The sequence below is a fragment of the Somniosus microcephalus genome, chromosome 33, assembly GCF_052327205.1.
Source record: "Somniosus microcephalus isolate GS21.2 chromosome 33, FLI_Smic_1.0, whole genome shotgun sequence".
Taxonomy (NCBI): Eukaryota; Metazoa; Chordata; class Chondrichthyes; order Squaliformes; family Somniosidae; genus Somniosus; species Somniosus microcephalus.
In genome coordinates this window covers 33,135,331-33,162,047 of record NC_141019.1, presented here as the reverse complement: position 1 = coordinate 33,162,047, position 26,717 = coordinate 33,135,331, and the positions used below count along the sequence as shown (strand labels likewise).

General features: G+C 44.6%; 1 protein-coding gene across 2 annotated transcripts in view; it reads left to right on the top strand.

Annotated features, from left to right (window-relative positions):
* Nucleotides 1-26,717, top strand: part of LOC147097123 (signal transducer and activator of transcription 5B-like) — a 108,790-nt gene that overhangs the window by 30,408 nt on the left and 51,665 nt on the right. For both annotated transcript variants that reach the window (XM_085972986.1, XM_085972985.1), the window contains exon 2: nucleotides 23,362-23,503. In XM_085972986.1, the coding sequence (XP_085829112.1) occupies nucleotides 23,379-23,503 (125 nt within the window). In that variant the 5' untranslated portion in view covers nucleotides 23,362-23,378. The remainder of the gene's footprint in view (nucleotides 1-23,361; nucleotides 23,504-26,717) is intronic.

Below are 26,717 nucleotides of genomic sequence, written 5' to 3'. Positions count from 1 at the left end.
TGGAGAGAAGGGGAGTTAACATGTCAGGCACATTCCCCTTTATCAGAACCAGCCTGAAACGTTCACTCTGCTTCTCTCCACAGATACTGTGCCTGACTTGCTGGGTGTTTCCAGCATTCTCTGGTTTTGTTTTAGAATTGATTGTATGGCTATTTGTGGGACCATGCTGTGTGTTTACCCACAAGACAATAACCCAGTCACTGGGGAGTCAGTGGTGAGGGGTCATCAATTTAAAATGGTCACTTAAGAGAGTGAGGAGGGAGTTTAGGAGAAATGTCTTTAAAAGAAAAGAAAGACTTGCATTTATATAGCGCCTTTCACAACCACCGGACATCTCGGTGCTTTACAGCCAATGAAGTACTTTTTTTGGAGTGTAGTCACTGTTGTAATGTAGGAAACACAGGGCAGCCAATTTGCGCACAGCAAGCTCCCACAAACAGCAAAGTGATAATCACCAGATAATCTGTTTTAGTGATGTTGATTGAGGGATAAATATTGGCCAGGCCTACACACAGGGCTGTTGGAGCATGGAATGCTGTGTCACAGGGAGAGGTTGAGGCAGAGACCATTGTACCTTTTAAGGGAAAATTGGATAAATATTTCATGGAGAGGAAGATACAGGACAATGGGGAAAGAGCGAGGCAGTGGCATTAGTTCTGGATTGCTCCAACAAAGAGCTGGCGAATACACAAATAGTCTCCCTCTGTGCTGTAAACCTCTGGCTTTATGTAAGATTATTTGGGGGGTTCTCCAATAAGGTGCTCTATAAATCCAATGTCTTTTTCTGTTCTTTCTGCCGGCTATTTCTTTCATGCTGTGTGTAATCTTACTGCTCTGTGTAGGCAGAGGCTGCAGTAAACACAGGATTAATAAATGTGAAATGAATTTGCAGGAAATCTAGAAACTGCTCGTCATGTCTGCTAGAAAGCTATCTGCACCAAGCCTATCTCTGCAGACAGTAAGTGCTGCCTGGATGTGGAGGATAGCACTAGGGAGTCACATGACCTCCCAGAAGTGAACAGTCATAGTTACCAGAAAGTGAGTCATAATTTGACGCTAGACTACTGGATTTAATTTGCTCGTTGCAACATGTACAGATGGCTTTACTTAAGTGAGTCTCTATACCATAGCTGCATGAGCATGCACAAACTGTGTGGGATAGATTATTAAGCATTTGAGTGCTGATTTTCTTTTTGGATCCTTTTTTCTATTTTCTCTCATTTAGTCCCAGCACCTTTCCTGGTTGATGGGCTGCTCCCAGGCTTTCCCAGTACTATATTCTAGCTGTCTGTGATGGGGTGCACAAAATTGACCTGGGATGACTATGCCTCTGATTGTTCCTTGCCTCCCTTTGGGGGAGCACCTGGTCTCTGCTTGTGGCTAAACTGAGATCAGGAACTTACTGGGGAATCGTTGCTATGAACTGATGTCCTGTCACTCCAGGCTACAGTGTATTGGACCTCTGACACTGCCATGGAGTAGTGGGCCACTGCACCTTGACTGTTGAGCGTTATTTTCTTTCTTTGTACCCTCTGCTTTGATCACATGCAGCAAAGCAGATCATTGAGGGATAAATATTGGCCCAGGACACTGGGCTCCCCAGCTCTTGAAATAGTGCCATGGGATATTTAACATCTCATCCAAAAGACGGCACCTCAGACAGTGCTGCACTCCCTCAGTGCTGCACTCCCTCAGTACTGCACTGGGAGTGTCGGCCTAGATTTTTGTGCTCCAGTCTCTGGAGTGGGACTTGAACACACAACCTTCTGACTTGGAGGCAAGCGTGCTACCCATGGCTAACTCCTAAGATAGAAAATAGCACCCCTGGAAAAATTAAACTAAAAAACACTTAACACTTATCCAACAACTCATTTATCTGTATTCTAGTCTGGCCAGCATAAAAGTTGCACTCTGAGCCGATTAAGGGGAGCATTACTTGGGAGAACCTTATATTGAAAGAGCTCCTCATCTCAGTTTGGAAACAAGTACCCTGTATCCGCTTCCCTGGTGGCTCAGTGGGCAAATGCACTACATGATGCCTTTCTGAGCTATACAGATCAGGAAGGTCCCTGGCCTGACTTTGCTGATCGGTGTCATGGCAGCAGTAAGGGAGCTACAGTTAGTTTCAGTACCCTTGGGCCCAAATGATCTTTTCTTGTCCCATATCTTCTCGTGTTCATAATACTGTGTAATACTAGGGTCTTCTAACTGAATAATTACATTTAGCTTTACTATGTAACATTTGTATTTACATTCATATTCTGCTTCAAAATACTGTCATTCTTCCTTAGCTTTAACTACACATTTGCATACCTTTTTGCTATTTTGTTTTTGAACAATTGAATTCTAATTTTTGAAGGGATATTAAGACAAATTCATCAAAGCTGCACTCCCAATGCTCGCCAGAGATAGGGCTAATATAACACCTATAACCCTGATCCTCTGACCAGTACTCCAGGGCTGTAGCCTTGCTGAATTTGCTCAGCTATTCTAATTTCCCCGTGCATCTGATCTCACTGGTTCTTGCACCTTTTGCAGGCAAGGCTTGCTAACAGGTGACCTACTTCCAGACTTCTGCCAATCATTCTCTTGAGATGCCCAGGAGGGCCCAGTGAGATTCATGAGTATGTATGTGAATGTCTGGCAGAAGATCAATTACACTGAACGGGGACATGTAGGAGCTTGGATTCCAACCAAGTGGCCATTCTTCATGTGTGAATTTAGACAATGATTGTCAACAGGCTATTCCACTGTCAGGAGCAGCATCACCACCAAGCCCGTTCCTGTTTGCCGTCAATATCCACTTTCTAGCGGGGGACACTGGATAGTAATTGGGAGTGGAATTCGTGGCTAATTTCTTCCTTCCCAACTTAGGGACACGGTGACCAGTTGTAGCACCCCTGTGGCCAATCTAGACCAGCTAACTCAGCATGAATTAGAATTCAAATTGAACATGGTCCATACCACACCAGGTGGTGCATTTACATACTGAACCATTAAGGAAATTCCCTGTCATTGTTTGACTTGTTTTTGCCTTGGAGGTTGGATAGGGGAAGAAAAGTATTTATTTAATTGCCTGGCTTGGCAAATGGGTTATTTCTGAGGCATAATCTACCCTACTCAAATAAATTGTCTGACTGCACATGGCCAAGTGTCAGACCGCTGTCCAAAGTCAAAAGAAATCTAGAAAAACCTCACTGTAAAATTTGATAACTAGCTGCATACACTGCCCTTCTTCAAGCTCTTTGATCAAAGGTAATTTGTAGTGATGGTGGAGGTGATTCAGAGAGTTCCAGAGTCCATACATGCACAACACTATTTCAACAGATTTATTTTTAGGGAGTTCAACATGTAAACTGGCTCTCAAAAATCAGACATTAGGACCTGGTGTTGGAGCAAACTTCAAAATGGAGGAACAGATATGCATATGTTTTGCTTTTATTTGGTGCTTGTATGTGTTACTTCCCCCTCTGCCTCCCCACCTTTACTCCCCAAAGCTTTTCCAAATACATTTTACTTTCTACCCACATTTGCGGCCTCCTTATTCCACATAACATTCCTGAGCCAAGAGGGACTATGGGCCTCTTGCTGGAGGTTTCTGCCATTGCAGTGGTGTAGTTGTCAGCCAAGAGGTGTCCATGTAGGAAATCATCTTGCCCCTACTCCATGTTTTTCCCTCATTGATGCGACTGAAATCAGAAAGATGAGGGGCCCATACTAATGGCACACGGTGTTAAGCGTTCCACTGTGCCACGAAACATTGGCTTAACGTCAGCCAGGGACAAATATTACATCTTCTACAGTATCAAGGGACTTGGCTGATTCAGAAACGAGTCATTTTGTTCTTCATTTTGACAACTTTTTTCTTTTTTTAATGAGTAAAGCCGTAACCATGTCACTCAGGTGACATCAAAGTGCTTCTGAGTCTTGGTGAAACTTGTGTTTAAAAGGTGAGCTCATGCGCTGTAGGAGGGGAAAGTCTGCAACACCCTTTTTGTCTTGTCGAGTTCCTAGAAATCCTATAGGGGAAGGGGTAACCATTTTATTGAGGAATGCCATGTGGGCTGAAGTGGTGATGCCAGCAGATTTCCTGTAACTACTCCAGCAGCAGGAAGCTATGATTGGTAAAGCAGAGAGATCGAATAAAGAGCAAAGTACAGGAAGCAGTGTACAATATTGTTAATCTCTTCACGCGCCCACTATGTTTTATGTACAAGTTTAATTGTTTTTTAATGATACTAGCCTCAAATTAAGAGTTTAAAAAATATATATTTTTGTGGTTCTCCACCCCCGCCACAAGATTTTATCCCTTTATTATCTAAAGTACAATGGGACCGTAGAGTTTTACAGCACCGAAGGAGGCTATTCAGCCCATTGTTCCTGTGCTGGCTCGTTGCTAGAGCAATTCAAAACTAATCCCACTGCACTACATAGCCCTTTATCTTCTGTGCTTCAAATGTTTTTTCCTTAAACAAATGCTGTGGTCTCTGCTTCAACCACTCCTTGTGACAAAGCATTCCATGCACTCATGGCTCGGCACAAATACACGTCTCCTAACCCATCTCCTCACTCAGGATTTTAAATTGAAAATCCCTTGTCACTGTTCCTAACCACAGGGTGAATAGGGAAAGACTATTTCCTATCAAAGCCTTTCATGATTTTAAAAACTCTATTAAATCTTCTCTATTCCAGTGTAAATAGTCCCAGTATCTCCACTCTATCCTCGTACCCATAGTTTCCCATCCCTGCCATCAGCCTGGTGAATCTACGCTGAACGCTCTCCACGGCTTCAATGTTCTTTCTATAATGGGGTGGCCAAAACTGCACACAGTAATCTAACTGGCCTAACCAGTGCTTTGCACAAACTTATTAGCTCTTTGCACTTGTTCTCTGCTCCTGTTTATAAAAACCAAACTGCTTACATAGGATATATGGCACAGAAACAGGCCATTCGACCTAACCAGTCCATGCTGGCGTTTATGCTTCACTCGAGCCTCCTCCCAACTTTTCTCATCTAACTCTATCAGAGTAACCCTCGATTCCCTTCTCCCTGCTTTTGACCTTTTTTATGGCTTCATTGCACTTTTAGGCAATTGTGTAACTGACCCCCTTAAATCTCTGTTCCTCCTCACCCTTCAGCATCTTTCCATTGAGTTTATATTCCCAATCCTTTCTTTTCCTCCTAAAATGCTTTCCCTCACACTGCACATTAAATTGCATCTGTCACCTGTCTGCCTATTCCACTAACCTGCCTGTGTCCTCCTACAAACTTTTACAGTCGTCCTTGTTTATCAAACCCCCTACTTTTGTGTCATCAGCAAATTTTGAAATTGTCCAGAGACCCGCTCAGTGTGAGTCTGCTGCTTGAACCCAGTGAGAAGTGGAGGCTGACTGTCCAGCAGGCAGGAGTGGGATATTGGGTGGCAGGAGTGCACCGCGGGGACCTGCAGCAACAGTCCCCGGTACTTGGGTAAGGGGCGGGGGGGGGGGGAGGGGGAGGAGTCGGGAGGACCATGCGGTGGGGAGAGCACGGGTGGCCCAAGATTTCCTCGTGGGACCCGGAAGAGCACTCCTGCCCCACATGGAAGGTAACAAAATAATAAACTCCACTTACCTGCCTGGGCCTCTTCTGGCGCCGGCTTCTCTTGCTCAAAAATATTCAGCTAAATCTCCACAAATAGACAGGAAAACCCCTCAAAAGTATTTTTGTAACTTATGTACATAAGAACGTGATGAGTATTAGCTGCAAGGAAAGTTCTTTTAGCCTATTTGATTTTTCAAAAGGTGGTAATATGCTTGACAGAAGTGTTTGGTGGAGAAGTTATAATTTGTTTTTAAAGGGAGAATTTCTTTTGTGCAAAATCACATTTCAGTGCCGTAGTATAATGGATTTTATGCCGATAAACCTTTGAGAGTTGTGTTAATTTATTTATAGTCTTGCAGTATTTGTTCTTCCCTCCACTGTTCAACACCTTCACATTATGCAGCTTTTCCCCCACCGGAACAGGCCTGTGGCTTGCTGCTGTAGGGAGACTTTTCAGCAGGCGTGGGTTAACTCGATCTCTTGTTTTTGCCCTTCCTTTGGCCCCGTGGGTGAGATGCCTAACGTGGGCTCATATCAGGATGTTTACAGTGCAAGAAAGCACAGGTGAGGATTTGCATTCTACCTTGCGCAATGGAGTGCGTTGGTGCATCGGTGCTACTTATGAATAGAGGCATGTTATTGGGATTAGCGATCGGGTAGAGGCAGCTTTACTCTGCATCTAACCAGTGATTTACCTGACTTGAAAGTGCTTGATGGGTAGTGTAGAGGCAAGTTTACCCTACAATTACAGACCAGCCAACCATTAGTGTTTTACGTTGACACAACTCTCAAAGGTTTATCGGCATAAAATCCATTATACTACAGCACTGAAATGTGATTTTTGCACAAAAGAAATTCTCCCTTTAAAAACACGTTTCAATGTTTGCTGACCAAAATCAATATGGGTGAGCCCTTTTCCACTCCCCTCGTTTTGCTAATGTAAGTGATCCTCGCAAAAACAGGAATTCCTGCCTAGAGCGTGCAGCAGCACTTGGGTAGCTGTGACATAGAGGGGAGAAGGAAGGGGATAATGAACAGCAACAACAGGGGAAAGAAAAGAATAGCAATTAAGGGGAAAATGGTTGGCAATGAAGGCAAGAGGAAAAGGGGCAAAAGCTGGGAGTGGATCTTTAGGATGAAAGAGAAAGGAAAATGCCAGCATTAGGTGGGGAGGAGATTGTCAGCATTAACTTGGCATGGGGGTGGTTGAATAGTGCCAACTTTACTGAAGGATGGAAGAAGCTTACCAGCTTGAACCGGATTGGAGGTGGTGAAGAGTGCCAGGGTGAATTGGAGGGTTAGATGGAACAGAGTGCCAGGGTGAATTGGAGGGTTAGATGGAGCAGAGTGCCAGGGTGAATTGGAGGGTTAGATGGAGCAGAGTGTCTGGGTGAATTGGAGGGTTAGATGGAGCAGAGTGTCGGGGTGAATTGGAGGGTTAGATGGAGCAGAGTGTCGGGGTGAATTGGAGGGTTAGATGGAGCAGAGTGTCGGGGTGAATTGGAGGGTTAGATGGAGCAGAGTGTCTGGGTGAATTGGAGGGTTAGATGGAGCAGAGTGTCAGGGTGAATTGGAGGGTTAGATGGAGCAGAGTGTCGGGGTGAATTGGAGGGTTAGATGGAGCAGAGTGTCGGGGTGAATTGGAGGGTTAGATGGAGCAGAGTGTCGGGGTGAATTGGAGGGTTAGATGGAGCAGAGTGTCGGGGTGAATTGGAGGGTTAGATGGAGCAGAGTGTCGGGGTGAATTGGAGGGTTAGATGGAGCAGAGTGTCTGGGTGAATTGGAGGGTTAGATGGAGCAGAGTGTCTGGGTGAATTGGAGGCGTAGATTGGGAAGGGTGCCACTAAAAACTGGGAAGGTTGGAAACCGAATGCAACATTTTTAATGTTAAAAATTCAAAATTTTCCAGGGGAGCCTTTCCCTAAAACCCCCCAAATGCAGCACCAATTTTCTCACTCCGCATTTAGATTTCCCCTTCAGGGTATCTTGTATGTATTTCTCTTCCGCCCCCCCGCCCAGTATTGGTAAAGGAATGTTGCGTACACTTGTAGCTTAAGGTAAAAAGCTCATGTAACTACTTGTTTTCATGTCTAGGGTTACAATCAGGATCGTCCTTAAATTGTCAGCTTGAGAGGAGCTGGGTTAGCTTTTTTGAAATAACAGAAAATGCTGGAAAATCTCAGCAGGCCAGGCAACATCCATGGTGAGAAATTAGAGTCAATATCTTTTGAAGCTGTTTCAGTTTTTTAGCTAGTTTTCTTCGTTCTTGTGTATGCATTTAACCCATGCTGTACCTGACATGTGTTTGATGGGACAGTGTAGAGGGAGCTTTACTCTGTATCTAACCCGTGCTGTACCTGCCCTGGGAGTGTTTGATGGGACAGTGTAGAGGGAGCTTTACTCTGTATCTAACCCCGTGCTGTCCCTGCCCTGGGAGTGTTTGATGGGACCGTGTAGAGGGAGCTGTACTCTGTATCTAACCCGTGCTGTACCTGCCCTGGGAGTGTTTGATGGGACAGTGTAGAGGGAGCTTTACTCTGTATCTAATCCCGTGCTGTACCTGCCCTGGGAGTGTTTGATGGGGACAGTGTAGAGGGAGCTTTACTCTGTATCTAACCCTGTGCTGTACCTGTCCTGGGAGTGTTTGATGGGACAGTGTAGAGCTTTACTGGAAGTGCACTTGCTGATGCTGACTGATTAAGGAGTGAGAGAAGGGTGTGGTTGGTTTAGAGAGGAGTACTCTAGTTTCTGTTTCAGTTACTGTCATTTCAGGGAGGGTTTCTAAGAATCCTTTTCTTTACGTCAAAATGCCCCAGCCACTTTTTAATGCCCTGACACTGAGAGGTTCTGCTCCATTTGTGCATAATATTTGGGGGATGTAGGACATACTATCACTAACATTGCCCCCCCACCCCCAGCCCCAGCCTCCGATCTAACCAACTCTCAAAGACTAAAATTAAGGGACGATGAAATGCACGGGTTTGCAATGGGAACTGCGATCTTTTGTCTTAAAGTTTCGTCCATGCTTTTCATCTCATTCGTAGCAACCTGCCTCAAACCCAGCAAGTTCGACTTGTCTTTGTTATGTACTTAATTAACATTCGTCTATCCAACTATTTGATCAATACGTGATCTCTCTTGTATTGCACCTCGAAGCGTCCACAAGCACGTACTGCAGCTCAGCCTACTTTATGGCAGTGATACACCAATGTAGATTGAAGATTTCCTGTTGCTGTAGCATTGTTTGCTATTGCTGTAACATTGTTTGCTATTGCAATAACATATCTGTTAGAAGATATGATGATGAAGTCCACAGGTTAATGTATACATTAAATGCTCGCGACAGAAAACATGGCGGACTTGGATTTGAGTTATTGGAATGGGCTGTTCCAACACTGGCCAAAAACGTCCAGACATTGTGACAACCCACTGTTTTATTTTTCTGTGCTTCAAGGGGTCAGCGTTGGATAATGGCACACTCTCTTTGCCAATGTCAGCAACAGGCTCTCATGTCCAGTATAGTGAGGTCCAGCTGCAGAGGAAAGCTCCTGTTAAACAGATCCTGGCAGCAAGAAGGTGCAAAACCCAACACCACCCAAAACAAACGCGATCATATTTCATGTCGAATATTTTCCAGTCAAAGCAAGTAATGTACAGGCTGTGCATGGAGATGGGAAAACTACAGGACAGATGGTGTACGTTTCTGAAGGCCAGCCTCCCAAGCCCCCACAACTGGACTAATTGCAGGGCTGACTGTTGAACAGACAAGGCCCCAGTGCCCGGCTCAGCCACAACAGGGACGCATTGATGTATCAACTTAATGCAACACCTCCCCTCTCTCCCCCATAAGTCTCCACTCACTGATTTGAAATGACCTGGGTGCTGTCACCAGGCAGCCCCATCCTAATGAATGGACCTGTATATAACTATATATGACCATTATTGTGTGTGCCTGTGAGTATTGTGAAATCTGTATTATCTGTACCCTGTATCAAACCATATCTTGCAAAAGTGTGCAACCTTTTTGTGAAAAAAGATAATAACATCACTGCCCCAACAACATACAGTAGAAGTGCTCTTGGGGCAAAGGTATCAGTGAGATGGTAGTGCTCAATTAGGGTGAGTTTTGTGCTCAAGGCCTACATCCACTAAGAATTGGGTTGAAACTTCCAAAACTCATTTCATGTAGGACTCTTGTAGGTAGCAGAGAGGAGAGCGTTTTTACCCTACCAGACTGGCTGGAAACAAATCTCAGTTCCACAATTGAAAAGCCAGTCGTAACTCACTGTGCCACCAGTTCCTTGCCACCCCCCACTTTAATTGTGAAATATCTATTTCAAAGGTGGTGTGTATCACCATTGAATTCATTAATGCTTTTGTGATTGGTGTTTCAGCACCAAAGGGTGTGTGTGTGTGCAGGGGTGTTTAATTCCCTGCACTGTTCAGTTACTAATTTCAGCTTCACTACTTTGGGGGACAGATACTTGCCCATGGGAGAGGGTGGCGGAATCTAGAGGGAGAGTCACACATGTATGTTGGGATACAGTTCTGCATGTGGCAGGAGCCCTCCAGTACCTGACACCAAGCGGTGGTCTTTGCCTAGACGACGAATGTCAGCAGACTATTTAACTATAGGTGCCATTACAGCCGAGCCTGATTCTGACTGTTGGCAAGTCTTCTCATTAATGTTTTACAATGAAAAATGGCAAGCTAGATAAGACTTATACATGCTGTAGCCCAATCTGGAAACTGTATAAATTACTTAATCTTTGCTGTCACAGTCCCTGGTGTTATCGGTACCCATTGATTGCGTTAATGTTTCTTAATGCATTCCCAGCCATCTTTTATTCTGTAGTTTTAGTATTTCAAATGGTGTCAAATTTACTTGCAAATTTGGCTGACTTCCATGTCCATTTGAAACACGAGCCCCTCTGGTCTGTGGAGTTCCGATTAGCCCTGTCCCACCTTGGGGCTTAATCTGAAACCCAATTCAGTTTTGTCTAGCATGCAGGCTCCATTTTCCAAATCTAGATCTCCTAAATAAACCACTGCTTTTATCCATTGCTGATCTCCCATCGAATGGTTTCGCCCATACTGATCTTGTCTGCTGTGTAGGGGCTTGCTGATATATTTCATTTAAAAACAACAACTGCATTTGTTTTATTTAATTTTTAACCTTCCTCCATCTATGCAATATTTCTTCACTCAATTGTTGTGTAGCACCCAAGGTAAAACTGCTATAGGGCATGGAGAGTTTGCTGTGCATGTGTTTTCTCCACCCACTGATTCATCAAAACCACACTGGTATAAATTAGGACAGTTTCTCAAATTGTCACGAACAGAGATGTGGAATGTAATCTGACACCCAAAATGAGCATGTTTCTATTGTACAGAAATTAGGTTAACAGGAGGTGGGACTTGTCCAGTGCAGTTACTGCCATCTTCACCTGGGGCCTGGAATAGATCTAAGGCAGATAAACAGAATAATTGTCGTTTATCTGAATATCTATTTACAGGTAGTTGATGTTGAATGGGACGAGAAGCAGTTACCTCGGTAAGTTTATCTAAATAGGGATCCTGTGGTAAGATCACAATGAACTCACTACAGTAGCTGAATGATTCTGAGATTCCTTTTAATTCAACAGTAGTGTGGACATCTCCCTCTTCAGAGAGACAGAAAGGTGGAGAAAAAAGGTTTTAGAAAGTTGCTAACTGAGACTGAGGTGAAGTCTGAAATCACAACAGAGAGGGATAGAACTTTTCCAAAGCTGGCCTATCTGGAGGAGAAGTAGGCAGTAAATCAAGCCCTGAAGAACTTTAATTCATGTACCTCCTCATGCAAGGGTACTGCTCCATGGGCATCAGTCACCCTTAGGTACTTCAAGTAGCCATTTTTCATGTGTGAGTAGAGGGTCACTGGATACCAATTAGGAGGCAAAAGCCCTAATTGATGTCCCCCTCTTCCCTGGCTCAGGGACCTGAGATCAATTGCAGCATCCCAACTGCTGCCTTGCCCTAGGCCAACTAACTCAGCACAAGCTGGGGATTAAATATGGGAAATAAGAACATAAGAAATAGGAGCAGGAGTAGGCCATTCGGCCCTTCGAGCCTGCTCCGCCATTCAATGAGATCATGGCTGATCTTCTGCCTCAACTCCATTCACCGGCCCTATCGCCATATCCCTTGATGCCCTTACTCGTCAGAAATCTATCGACATCTGTTTTGAATATACCCAATGACTGAGCCTCCACAGCCCTCTGGGGTAGAGAATTCCAAAGATTCACCACCCTCTGTGTGGAGAAATTTCTTCTCATCTCAGTCCTGAATGGCCGACCCTTTATCCTGAGGCTGTGCCCCTGGTTCCAGACTCCCCAGCCAAGGGAAACATGCTCCCAGCATCCATCCTATCAAGCCCTGTAATAATTTTGTATGCTTCAATGAGATCCCCTCTCATTCTTCTGAATTCAAGAGAATACAGGCCTAGTTTACTCAAGCTCTTCTCATACGACAGTCCCACCATCCCAGGAATCAATCTAGTGAACCTTCGTTGCACTCCCTCTATGGCAAGTATATCCTTCCTTGGGTAAGGAGACCAAAATTGTACACAGTACTCCAGGTGTGGTCTCACCAAGGCCCTATATAATTGGAGTAAGACTTCTTTACTCCTGTACTCAAATCCTCTTGTAATGAAGGCCAGCATACCATTTGCCTTCCTAATGGCTTGCTGCACCTGCACATTCACTTTCAGTGACTCATGTACAAGGACACCCAGGTCCCTTTGAGCATCTGCATTCCCCAATCTTTCACCATTTAGGAAATACTCTGCCTTTTTTTTCTACCAAAGTGGATAACTTCACATTTATCCACATTATATTCCATCTGCCATGTTCTCGCCCACTCACTGAGCCTGTCGCGATCCCCTTGAAGCCGCTTCACATCCTCTTCGCAACTGACACTGCCACCTAGCTTTGTATCATCAGCAAATTTGGAAATGTTACATTTGGTCCCCTCATCCAAATCATTGATATAGATTGTGAATAGCTGGGGCCCAAGCACCGATCCTTGCGGTACCCCACAAGTCACAGCCTGCCATCCTGAAAAAGACCCGTTTATCCCTACTCTTTGTTTTCTGTCTGTTAACCAATTCTCAATCCATGCTAGTATATTACCCCCAATTCCATGTGCCCTAATTTTGTTCACCAACCCCTTGTGTGGGACCTTATCGAAGGCCTTCTGAAAATCCAAATACACCACATCTACCGGTTCCCCTTTGTCTACTCCAAAGAACTCCAATAGGTTTGCCAAACAGGATTTCCCTTTCATAAATCCATGTTGACGCTGCCCAATCTTACTATTAGTTTCTAAGTTCCCAGTTATTGCATCCTTTATAATAGATTCCAGCATTTTCCCAACTACTGATGTGAGGCTAACAGGTCTGTAGTTCCCCGTTTTCTCTCTTCCCTCCTTTCTTAAATAACGGGGTTACATTTGCTATCCTCCAATCTGCAGGAACCGTTCCAGAATCTATAGAATTTTGGCCTTAATGTCTCAAGTCCCGATTTTAACCCAGGGCAGGGATTGGGCGGCTTGGAGGTGGGGCAGACGGAAAGCCCACGTTATGTTTCCGGTGTGGGACCCGAGCAATTTTAACTTAATGTAATTTCATTTCAATTTGATGGACGATCTGCCCTCCTGATTGCGCGCAGAATCGGGCAACCCGCCTACATGACGCACAATTTACGGCACGTCTCCCGAAGCCTACTTAAAGCGAACATGTGCCTTTTGAGGTTGCATTACCTACTTCTATTTTTCATTCCCTACTTCTATTTTTCATTCAACAACTTTTCAAGACTTATTAAGTCGCAGGGCTGCCCCCTGCTTTTCTGATGCCTCCCTGGAGGTTCTAGTGGAGGAAAGGAGGGACAGCTTTTCCCCAAAACACTCCAGCGCATCCCCAAGGCCAGGCTGAAGCAGGTCTGGACAGAGGTAGCTAACATGGTCAGTGCCAGCAGCATCACCCCCAGAATCTTGGTTCAATTACTTCACGAACAACAAGGGTGAGTACAGATCTTCATCGCTTTCTCCATCTGGGTCTCTGTCTCTCGCGCCCGCCCTATCTCAACAGCATCTCACGACACTTTCAAAAAGCTTTTAACAAGGTACCACATAATAATAGGTTACTGTATAATAGTGTCCTGTGGGATTGGACAGAGGTTCCTGGGTTGGATAGGGCATTGGTTGCATTCCTGTAGACAGAGGGTTGCCATCAATGGTAGTGGCTCCATATAGAGACGGGTTACAAGCGAAGCCCCGCAGGAATCAGTGTTGGGACCGTTACTCTTCATGATCTGTATCAGTGACCTGGATGAAGATGTTGGGGGTACTGTGCGCAAGCTTGTGGATGACACTAAGATCAGTGCTGGTGTCAGAACCCTTGAGGAGAAAGAAAAGATTACAACCTGATCTAGCCAGGGGGATGGACCGCATCTGGCAGATGACATTTAATGTTGATAAATGCAGCGTAATAAATGTGGGTAGGAATAATGACGAGCATGTGTATAACATGCAGGGTTCTGAATTAAAGTCTGTGGAGAGGAGACAAACAAAATACTTCCCACAGGGGCGGGGGGTGACGCAGGGCTCGCCAATCTCACCGACACTCTTTAATATTTACATAAATGAATTGGCAAAACTACTTGAACAATCTACAGCACCCGGCCTCACCCTATATGAATCCAAGGTTAAATTCCTCCTCTATGCAGACGACCTGGTTCTGCTGTCACCAACTAAGGAGGGTCTACAGCAGAACCTGGATCTGCTGGAGTCGTACTGCCAGACTTGGGCCCTGACAATAAATCCCCAAAAAACCAAAGTCCTTGTGTTCCAGCAAAGATCCAGACATCAGGGACCCAAAATAAATTTCACACTAGGAACAACCAAAATTGAACAAACCACTAACTACACATACTTGGGCTTAAAAATCAGTTCTATGGGAAATTTCAAACTGGCTGTGAATGAACTGAAAGAGAAAGCAAGAAGGGATTTCTATGCCATTTAAAAAATCAATCCAAATAGAAATCCCAATTAGCATTTGGCTCAAAATTTTCAAATCAGTAATTGAACCAATTGCACTCTATGGCAGTGAGGTGTGGGGACCGCTAACACAACAAGAATTTGCAAAATGGGACAAACACCCAATTGAGATCCTACATGCAGAATTCTGTAAAAGTATCCTCCGGACTCAAAGGAAAACCGTAAACAATGCATGCAGGGCAGAACTAGGCCAATATCCATTAATAATCACTATCCAAAAAAGAGCCACCAAATTTTGGAAACACCTAGAAATGGGCAACCCCCAATGCTATCATTACGAAGCCCTGAAATGCCAAGAGAGGACCATAAAGAAGAATACCCTCAGTCAACTAGTCCTGGGACTCAGTGAAGTAACTACTAACAATAACCAGCCCCAGGACAGTGACAGCGTAACACAAAGAATTCAACCCAACACAATCGTCGCTAAGCAAAAGGAAAAATATCTGTCATATTGGGCAGAAACAACAAAAACCCAAAACAAACTCAATTGCTACTTGGCCCTAAACAGACAATACAACATGGCTGATTACCTGACCATAGTAAAGGATAGCAAACTGAGAAAAACTTTGACAATGTACAGACTTAGTGAACATAGCCTGGTGATCGAAAAAGGTAGACACAGGCAGACCCGGCTACCAAGAGAGGACAGGATATGCTCTCACTGCAGTCAGGGAGTGGTGGAGACAGAGATGCACTTCCTCACAGCTTGTAGAAAATATCAGGGCATAAGGGAGAATTTCTACCCAAAATTCACAAAAATATGCCTGGAATTCAGAAATTTGAATGACGACCAAAAACTCCCATACCTACTAGGGGAAGAGAGAAATTGTGTAACACTAGCGGCACACTATGTTACAGCTTGCCATAAACAGAGGGACAACCACTAAATATAAGAAAAGAGTACATACAAATTATATGAAAGTATATTTATACACTCAGGGATATATCTGTTTATACACTATGAATAGATCTGTATTTTTGTGAACAAACATGAATGTTTTCTGATGCTTTGGCAACATAAGATGTAACTTGTCATCATGCCAATAAAGCGAATTGAATTGAATGTTTCTAAACGACCAGTGCTGAGGGGCTAAAGCAGAAGCGAATAGAGTATTACGATGTATAGCTAGAGTTCCAGACCCCCACCACCCTCTGGATGAAGACATTTCCCCTCAAATCTCCTCTAAACCTTCCACCAATTACTTTAAATCTATGCCCCCTGGTTATTGACCCTTCTGCTAAGGGAAATAGGTCCTTTCTATCCACTCTATTAGGCCCCTCGTAATTTATACACCTCAATTAGATTCCCCCCCCTCAGCCTCCTCTGTTCCAAAGAAAACAACCCCAGCCTATCCAATTTTTCCTCATAGCTAAAGTTCTCCAGCCCAGGCAACATCCTCGTAAATCTCCTCTGCACCCTCTCTAGTGCAATCACATCCTTCCTGTAATGTGGTGACCAGAACTGCACGCAGTATTCTAGCTGTGGCCTAACTAGTGTTTTATACAGTTCAAGCATAACCTCCCTGCTCTTATATTCTATGCCTCGGCTAATAAAGGCAAATATCCCGTATGCCTTCTTAACCACCTTATCTACTTGGCCTGCTACCTTCAGGGATCTGTGGACCTGCACTCCAAGGTCCCTTTGTTCCTCTACACTTCTCCGTGTCCTACCATTTAATGTGTATTCGAAGCTTTGACCACGCTCGATCAACTCTGATGGACGGGTCACATCGTCCGCATGCCTGATACGAGACTCCCAAAACAAACGCTCTACTCGGAGCTCCGACACAGGAAGAGAGCCCCAGGTGGGCAGAGGAAACGCTTCAAGGACACCCTCAAAGTGCAACATCCCCACCGACACCTGGGAATCCCTGGCCCAAGACCGCACAAAGTGGAGGAGAAGCATCCGGGAAGTCGCCGAACGCTTCGAGTCTTTTCGCCGGGAGCAAGCGCAAGGAGCGCACGTCAACCCAAGCACCCCACCCACCCGCCCCTTCAACCACCGTCTGCCCCACCTGTGACAGAGACTGTAGGTCCCGCATTGGACTCATCCATCACCTGAGAACTCATTTTTAATGTGGAAGCAAGTCATCCTCAGTTCCGAGGGACTGCCTAAGAAGATGATTCCCTTGCCTTGTTAGCCCTCCCCAAATGCATTACCTCACACTTCTCCGGATTGAATTCCATTTGCCACTGTTCTGCCCACCTGACCAGTTCTTGATATCTTCCTGCAGTCTACAGCTTTCTTCTTCATTAACAACCACACAACCGATTTAAGTATCATCTGCAAACTTCTTAACCATACCCCCTACATTCAAGTCTAAATCATTGATATATACCACAAAAAGCAATCGACCTAGTACTGTGGAACCCCACTGGAAACCGCCTTCCAGTCACAAACACCCATCAACCATTACTCTTTGCTTCCTGCCTGTAAGCCAATTTTGGATCCAATGGGCTTTTACTTTCGTGACCAGTCTGCCATGTGGGACCTTATCAAAAGCCTTGCTAAAATCTATATACACTACATCAAATGCACTACCCTCATCGACCCTCCTTGTTGGCTTGAAAAGCTTACCCAGGGAGCCTGGCCTCTAGCACACTTGGGCAGGAGTGTAAAATCCAGCAAGGTTCAGCAGTTATTAAAGGGCTGCAGCTTCCCACTACAGAAACAATTGTGGCAGTGGTGGGAAAGTGGATCCCAGTGGCACCTTGAAGATGTGTGGGCAGCACTGCTCCCTTTGCTGATTAGATCTGCTGCAGAAGGGGCACCAAAGGAGGGTGGCCCTATTTGGGGTTGAAGGCCCCCCCCCCCCCCCCTGCACCCCTCCAGTAAAAACACAAGTGCCAGCTGCATGGAGAGAAGTCACCTACTGACTCAATGCAGTCACTTGGGTCCCTTGTACTTGGCTGCAGAGGAGGATAGCGATGGGTACAGACAAATGCTTCCGGAATCAGTGCGGCTGCAACTGTTTGCCTCACATGAACTCCTTTTATCTAAATCATGCAGTCTTTGGAACCTCAAAGGGAATTCCCAACCTCGCCAGTTTGGTGCCATTTAAATTCCCTAGCCCACAAAAGCAACTAATGCGTGGAGCAAAATGTACAAAAAAAAAACATTTTTACCAGCAACTAAAACTGTCATTTGAGCGGACCAGGTCCCAGGACTTCCCATGCTCTTGTTTTATGAGTGAGCTATACATCAGGGGCGGAGCCTCACCTAAAGTCGTATGGGATAGGTTTAAAGTTATTCTGTTTAAGTAACGCTCGTGCATGCCTGTAGCACAGCCCCATTTTCACTCCTAGATCAACTACCATAACATGTGGCTTGTTGTAAGTTGGGTGCACAACCCACCAGTGCGGCCTTGCACGATTGGCCAAGTGGGTCAGACACACGGGCAATGAGTTAACGCCACTGTTTTTGGTCTTCAGAGTCTCCAGAGATACAATAGTAAATGTAAGTGTTTATTTGTGAATCAGTAAATGTTTCAAGCTTTAGGTTTTTCAGCAGCTCATTGATGCTTTTAACAATGGGATACATGTTGGGACCCTTTATATGTTTTGTTTTATTGCTATTTTCAGATGCACTTACTGGTTGGGTGTGAAGTCACACGTATGGTGATGCATGTGTGATTGACATTTGCACCTTTTTTCTCACGCACTTGGTGGATGCGTGCATTGTCCTGCAAGATTTAATGCATCACACAAAACAATTCTGATTGTCACATGTGGGAAGGATATGCTACCACTTTAGCGACAACTTGTGCAAAGGCAGTTAAATTCTTCCTTCCAGTCGTACGACTTTTGAATATTAACCATATCATAAGGTTAAAAAGAAAAGGCCATAACAGTAAAGTGTCTTACAAGACGTTTTAGTAGTTACCGTATAAGTAAAGGGAATTGTATTTATCTAGCTGAGTTTTTTAATTAAAACTAGGATTAAAAGATAAAGGTTTGTAGTTTACCTGCTGTGGCAGCCAGCATACCAACAGCCCCAGAGTTTTCAGACAACAGTTGTTCATGTTATTTTCAGAAGGTAACCTGCCCCAAATCTTCGTAATAAAGAAAGACTCGCATTTCTACAGCGCCTTTCACGACCACCGGACGTCTCAAAGTGCTTTACAGCCAATGAAGCAGTAACAGTTCTTTTAATTTACCAAAACAGGGCCCATTTGATTTGATTTGAATCCCACTTTACACAGCTCTAGGTTGAAGTGTTAGTTTTGTATGTTGTCACCAGCATATCCGCCTTTACCTGATTTAAATAAACAGGAACTTCGCTGATTATTGTGACATGCACTTTCAAGAATTAAAATGACTCTGCAGACAATTTGATTACTTTGATAACTTTGCATTAGTTTTTATTCAGAAAATATTAAATTGTGTTGCAGTGTGACACAATAGCAGCTTTCTGGAATTTTTACTATTAAACGGATTGCAACTCGATTGTTATGAGATGTACACCATGTGCATCCCATGCTTTGCAGTAACTAGAAAGAAAGAACTTGCATTTATATAGCCTCTTTCATATCCTCGGGACGTCCCATAGCACTTCACAGCCAATTAGTTACTTTTAAAGTTTAGTCACTTTTTTTGTAGCCAAATGCAGCATCTAACTTGCGCACAGCAAGGTCCCACAAACAACAATAAGATAAATGACCAGGTTATCTGCTTTGGGGGTGGTAGCTGAGGGATAGGAGAGTTCCCGGCTCTTCCAGTAGTGCCATGGGATCTTTTACATCCACTTGAACAGGCAGTCAGGTATGGTAGCGTAGTTTTTTCAATTTGGAAATAAAAATCATGAGATTATCATAGAAATTCAACATATCTTCAGCTGCAGCCCATTGCGCTGTGGGGCTGTTAACACTCCTGGGAAATGGGGTATGGTTGCGTAGTGGTTACAGGTCGAATAATCCTATTATTCTTCAACTTCCACCATAGCAATTTGAGAATTTGAATTCAGTTTTTTTAAAAATCTAGTGAAAGAAACTGTCAGATTGTTGTAAAAACACAACTGGTTCAATAATGTCCTTTAGAGAAGGAAACCTGCCATTCTTACCCAGCTACAGCCCGCAGCAATGTGGTTGACTTAACTGCCTAGCAAGCTAAAGGCAGCTAGGGATGGTCAGCAACGTCCACATACCGAGAATAAATAAAAAAGTTTAAACTCTCATTCGAAAGACAATATAGGGCTCCCTCAGTACTGCACTGAATTGTCAGCCTAGATTTATGTGTTCAAGCCCTGGAGTGGGGCTTGAACCCATGACCTTCCGCTTAGGAGGCGAGAGTGCTCTGAGCCAGGCTGACACGGACCTTTTCCCTATTTACAACAGATTTCCAACTTTTTTTTTTAGGTTGAGAGCTGCCTCCTCAAATTCAACTGCCTCTCCTAGTCTGGTATCATCTGTGAATTTGGCCAGTTTGCTTTGCGCTTCTGGATCCAAATCAATGTCCGTTGGAAACAGTAGGAGCTCCAACACCACGCAGCATATTCCCCTTAACTCTGATACAAATGCTGGAACAAGCACCTGCTCCTTACTGTGCTTACCCATTCTAAAAGTTTTACCCTGAATCCCCACGCTGATATTCATAGGTATTCATGTAGAACTTTGTTAAATGCTTTTTGGAAGTCCAAATGTACCATGCTTTCCACAGTCTATTTGGGATGTCATTTCCTCAACAAAAAAAGTCAAGGAGATTTGCTGGACAGGATCTTGCCCTTTTCAGTCTCCGCTGGCTACTATTTACATAGAAACATAGAAGATAGGAGCAGGAGTAGGCCATTCGGCCCCTCGAGCCTGCTCCGCCATTCAATGAGATCCTGGCTGATCATCCAAATTCAGTACCCTGTCCCTGCCTTCTCCCCATATCCCTTGATCCCTTTAGCCTTAAGAAATATATCTAACTCCTTCTTGAATATATTTAATGAATTGGCCTCCACTGCCTTCTGTGGTAGAGAATTCCACAGGTTCACCACTCTCTGGGTGAAGAAATTCCTCCTCATCTCTGTCCTAAATAGCTTACCCCTTATCCTTAGACTGTGACCCCTGGTTCTGGACTCCCCGGCCATCGGGAACATCCTTCCTGCATCTAGTCTGTCTAGTCCTGTTCTGCACATTCTGCAATACAGTATTCTGCTAAATATATTATCAATCACTTAGTTCCATTTGAATTCTCCTCTTCTGAGCAGCGATCTCTATATCTAAGCTAGCACCAGTGACCGTATAAATATAACAAGTACACATAATTATAGCACTTAAAGCCCATTTCATCAAAAATACTTGAGTTTGCTTATGTCAAGTCTCTTGCCGGAGTCAAAAGGTCGTGGGTTCAAGTCCCACTCCAGAGACATGAGCACATAATCTAGGCCAACACTCCAGTGCAGTGCTGAGGGAGTGTTGCACTGTCATAGGTGCCATCCTTCAGATGAGACGTTAAACTGGGGTCCCGTCTGCCCTCTCAGGTTGATGCAAACGTATTCGAAGAGCAGGGGAGTTCTCCTGGTCCTGGCCAATATTTATCCCTCAATCAACATCACACAAAAAACAGATTATCTGGTTATTTATTTCATCGCTGTTTGTGGAACCTTACTTTGTGCAGATGGGATGCCATGTTTCCTACATTACAACAATGACTACACTCTGGGTTATTATCATATAAGTAATGCTGAAGTTTACTCCTGATAATCAATTCCATTATTTTACATGCTGCTGATGCAGGACTGATGGGTTTGTCGATGCCTCTCTGCTTCGTCAGCCTTTTTGTAAATGGGCACCATGGTAGCTTGTTTCCAATCTACCAAGACCTCCCCTGTGTTTGAAGTCAATGGGCACTGTCATAAATTGCAACTTCTACAAGAAGTAACTCGGGAAGTATTACTGGACGGCCAGCTGAGGGCGCCGTCCGAGGAGTATAAATACTCGTGCGTGGGCCCAACTTGGCCAGGGACAATCTGGAAACAGGAAGTTAGTGACTACTAACTAGACCTCATGTTTTGTTACAAGTCGATTAAAGCCTTGCTTTATGTTCAACCAAGTGCGTAGTGAGTCTTTATTACGTCAGGCACCATGTTGGCTTGTTTCCAATCTACCAAGACCTCCCCTGTGTTTGCAGTCAATGGAGAGTAAAATTGGGCTGGGTGTACAACGGGAGTCCGGCCCCAACCTGCCCCGTTCACGCCTGGCAGCTTAGGTTAAAATCGGAGCTTATCTCTCTTAGTACCCCGTTCTAAGAGTACAATTAGACTGTAGTAACATCCTTGTGTGTATACTATAGCAGATAATTGAAGATAGTTGGGGGAATTTAACATCACATTCTCATTCCTATTCGTAAACCATTCCATATACATGTTCCAGGGCAGTACACTCACATTTATATTATTTAAATACTCAGACTGATGTTGTTTCCTAGTAATCAACTGTACACTCTTTCCAGAAAAGTGTGCAGCTATTGTGACACAATAGTTGATCCTTTAGTGCAGATGTCATCGCCTCCTTGGAGTAGCTTTCCTGTATGATAGCCTTATATTGGATATATCAGAGGGAGAACAAAGCAATAATCTAACCTTGTGCTTTAGGTGATGCTGTAAACTCCTTCAACTTTGTAAGTGTCACCCAGACCTTGAGATGATTGTCTTGGAATTACTCTGAAGCATCCGTTATATATAGTTCATTACTGTGTTTATTTTCGCATTGTCTGCTGTGTTTTATTATGCATAATTTTTGTAACCATCTTACGCATCAGGCTCCTTGAGAGACTTTTTTCTTTTCTCCACCAACTTTCCCCCCTCTCTTCTGAAGGCTTTGCCTCTTGCTGGGGTACAGCTCCATGGATGCTGGTCTCCCTCTGGTGCCTTTCCCAAGTCTTCATGTGAACCTTGATAAGTGAATGTCAGCCAGCTGATCAATTCAAGAGGCATCCCAACTGAGCCCCATCCTGTTCTCGCCCAATGTCCACGCAGACCCACCTCCAGCAGAGATCACAGAATCACAACAGTGCAGATAGAGGCCATTTCGGCCCATCGAGCCTGCACCGACACATATTCCCACCCGATCCCTGTAACCCCTACACCAACACATATCCCACCCTATCCCTGTAACCCCACGTACACCCTATCCCTGTAACCCCATGTATTTAATCCCCCTAACACTAAGGGTCAATTTATCATAGCCAATCAACCTAACCCGCACATCTTTGGACTGTGGGAGGAAACCGGAGCACCCGGAGAAAACCCACGCAAACACGGGGAGAATGTGCAAACTCCACACAGACAGTCGCCCGAGGCTGGATTCGAACCCGGGTCTCTGGCGCTGTGAGGCAACAGTGCTAACCACTATGCCACCGTGCTGCCCATTATTTTTTGGGTGCTGGAAAGCGAACAAGAGCCAGAACTCTAGCAATTTTTTTTCTCTCCTCAACCCAAGGGTACTGAGGCCAGTTGTAGCCCCCCTACTGAGATCAGCTCATTGAGCACAGACTAGGGATCAATCCTAGACTGTGGCTCAGCTACTCGCTGGATAAAATCACCGATCCATTGATTGAGCTCCATGGTAACCTGAGTTCAAACATTGTGTACTGTAAGTGTGGGAATGTTATGAGGGGATCATCTTGTTCCTAAGTGTATACTCCTTGGTTTATTAGCGTGTTTAAAAAGCATTCTTAAAAGAATATATTTCTTGTTTCAGGTACTCAAAGATAAAGGATGGCTTTCTGGAGTGAGATAATGAAACTAAAACAGTTCCATCCTCAGTTCCAGGCCTTGTATGGACAACGTTTCCCCATTGAAGTCCGGCACTATCTCGCTGAATGGATAGAGCAGCAGCCATGGTCAGTCAATGGAATAGGAGCAGTCCAGGCTCTCTCTCCTGTTGTGTATTTCTAGCTTTTTCTGTTTTTTATTCCAAATTTTCAGCATTTGCAGTTTTTCCTAATTATATACTACAGGCAGTAGGTCTCCCGTGGGGTTGCTCACGGTGAAGCAGAGGGTACACTAAATCGCTGCTTTCCAATACATCAGCCACTAGCTACATGTAGCTATTTGGGAATCCTGATTTGGTTAATTGTATTTCTGATTAGTGAATAAAAAATGAATAATAGACACCATTGTTGAGCATGTGATCTCAATACTCACTCCCAAGGCATGTGCATGTGAACTTTAACCTTTTTGTTTGATCATTGGAAGACGAAAAGCAGAGTGCACAAGTGTTTTTTGATCGTAGAGTGCTTTACTTCCTTGGTTACTGAATGGTGGTAGATCTTTGTTAAGTAAATATACACGTGCAATATCCCAATATAAAATATGTCTCTTTTGAAACAAAATTCTCCCTCCCTGATGGTGGTTAATAGCACTGTCAACAACTCCTTCCATCACTTTGCTGATGATTGAGAGTGGGCTGATTGGACGGTAATTGGCCGGATTGGATTTGTCCTACTTTTTGTGGACCGGACATACCCGGGCAATTTTTCACATTGTTGGGTGAATGCCAGTGTTGTAGCTGTACTGGAACAGCTTGGCTAGAGGCACATCTAGTTCTGGAGCACAAGTCTTCAGCACGATAGCCAGGATGTTGTCGGAACCTGTAGCAGAGTTTTGACCTGATCCATTGGTTGTGGGAATGCTTAACTGTCTATAGCATGCTGTTTAGCATGCATGTAGTCCTGTGTTGTAGCTTCACGAGGTTGGTATCTCATTTTCAGGTACACCTGGTGCTGCTCCTGGCATGCTCTTCTACACTCCTTATTGAACCAGGGTTGGTTGCTTGGCTTGATGGTAATGGTAGAGTGAGGGATATGCCAGGCCATGAGGTTACAGATTGTGGTGGTATGCAATTCTGCTGCTGCTGATGGCCCACAGCGCCTCATGGATGCCCAGTTTTGAGCTGTTAGATCTGTTCTGAAACTATCTCACTTAGCAAAGTGGGAGTGCCACACGACACGATGGAGGGTGTCCTTGGTATGAAGACAGAACTTGGTCTCCAAGGACTGTGAGGTGGTCACTGCTGCCAATTTTATCATTGACAGATGTATCTGCGACAGGTAGATTGGTGAAGACGAGGTTTTTCCCCTCGTGTCGGTTCTCTTGCCATCTGCCACAAGCCCAGTCTGTTAGCTATTTTGTTCAGGACTCGGCCAGCTTGGTCAGTGGTGGTACCCCCACCCAGACTCCATTCTGTGCCCTTGCTACTCTGTGTTTTCTCCAAGTGGTGTTCAGCATGGTAGATTACTGATGCATCAGCTGAGGGAGGGCAGTAGGTGGTAATCAGCAGGAGGTTTCCTTGCCCATGTTTGACCTGAAGCCATGAGACTTCATGGGGTTTGGGGTCAATGTTGAGGACTCCCAGGGCCACTCCTTCCTGACTATATACCACTGTGCCGCCACCCCTGGTGGGTCTGTCCTGCCGGTGGGACAGGACATACCCAGGGATGGTGATGGAGGAATCTGGGACATTGGCTGAAAGGTATGATTCTGTAAGTATGACTATGAATGTTTATTGAAGGATGCTGATTATAAAGGGAACTCCAAGTGGCCTTGAGATTTTCACTTCAGTCGTTCATTTTGTAAGCAGCTTTGTTCATTGTGCTTGTGCTGGAGAATGCACAGTCATTTGAACACACTAATTAACATACATGAGCTGCAGTTTGGGAAATGTTGGTATGCCAAGGGTAATTAATTGGGATGGGCAGAACATTACCCCGAGAAGTCCAGGGCACTGTTTTTGTGTACGTGTCATTATCAATATGAGGGACAACAGTGGTTATGGAATGGCTATTTCTTTCCTCAACTCTGTTCACTTAAAAGCCCCATCGCCGCAAGTTATAAAATACACAGCAGCTTCAGTCCTCGCTGGTGTTACAGCAGCTTGTTTGGTCATCCCAAAGCTGGCAGCAAAGATTGAGCCTTGCCCTGTCTTTTTTTTTTTGATTTCCTCCCTTCCTCCTAAAAGTGCTGATTCTTGTACACTTCCACAGGCACTGCCAGCTCTCCTGTATCTCATACACTTGGGTATTCTTTATGTGTGAACCCAGACAGTGTCAACAAACTATTTTACCACGGGAGGGAGGCATCACGGTCAGGTCCATTCCTGTCCACATCCAACGGTTGATATTCAGTAATAACTTAAACTGCGAGAGTGAAGTTCAAGTGATTTATAACCAATATATCTGAATGTCTCAATAAAATTATGGATTTGAAATTGTATATTCAGTAATATATCCCGTGGATCTGGGGTAGAGGTTGCAATTAAAAAAAAATTAAGTGTCTTCATGGCAACACCAATGGCCAGGACATATTGTGCAGTTGGTGCATGCCAATAAAAGATCAACTTTTGTAATGTAATCATTTGTCAACTGATACTGGGCAATTGATTACTGAGGAGCAAGCAGTCAGTATACTATACAGCACACCTAGTTTATCTATATATATAAATCGGTACTTCTGTCTGTCATCGCGTGTGCGTCTGTCGGGTATGCGCTCGAAAGTTACAGGGCGTACCTACGCGCGCGTTACCTCCAAAGAAAGCTTACGCTTCCGAGACGGTTTTAAGCGTATTAACGTTTCGGCTGGGCTAAAATCGCGCCCGCGGTATCCCAAAAACCTTAACATTCCGCTCATTAGCATGTCATTATCCGCTCATTAGCGACTGAGTGACCTCGAGCTCGACCAATCGTACGCCGGGTTGCTGGCGTGTGCCGCCGGGCCAATCGGTGCGTGTGTGGCCGGGCCTTATCCTTCTGAACCGAGGTGAGTCGCCGCCATCTTGATTCCAAACTTTTCCTTTCTTTTTCCCGCTTTCTGCGTCTTAAAAAAAAACGTTGCTTTTAAAACACATTGTTTTAAAAAAAAAAAATGATTTAGAAAGTAATTAACTTCTCTAATCTCATTAATTTTCCTACCTTTCCCCGTTTTTCCAGGTAGGCCTAGAAGCCTCGGCGTCTCCTCTGCACCCATGCCCGAGCTAGGCACCTCCCGGCCCCACTTGAAGGCTGGAGGGCCGAGCCTCAGCCCAGGGCCGCCAGGGTGCGCGCGCAGCAGGAGCTGAGA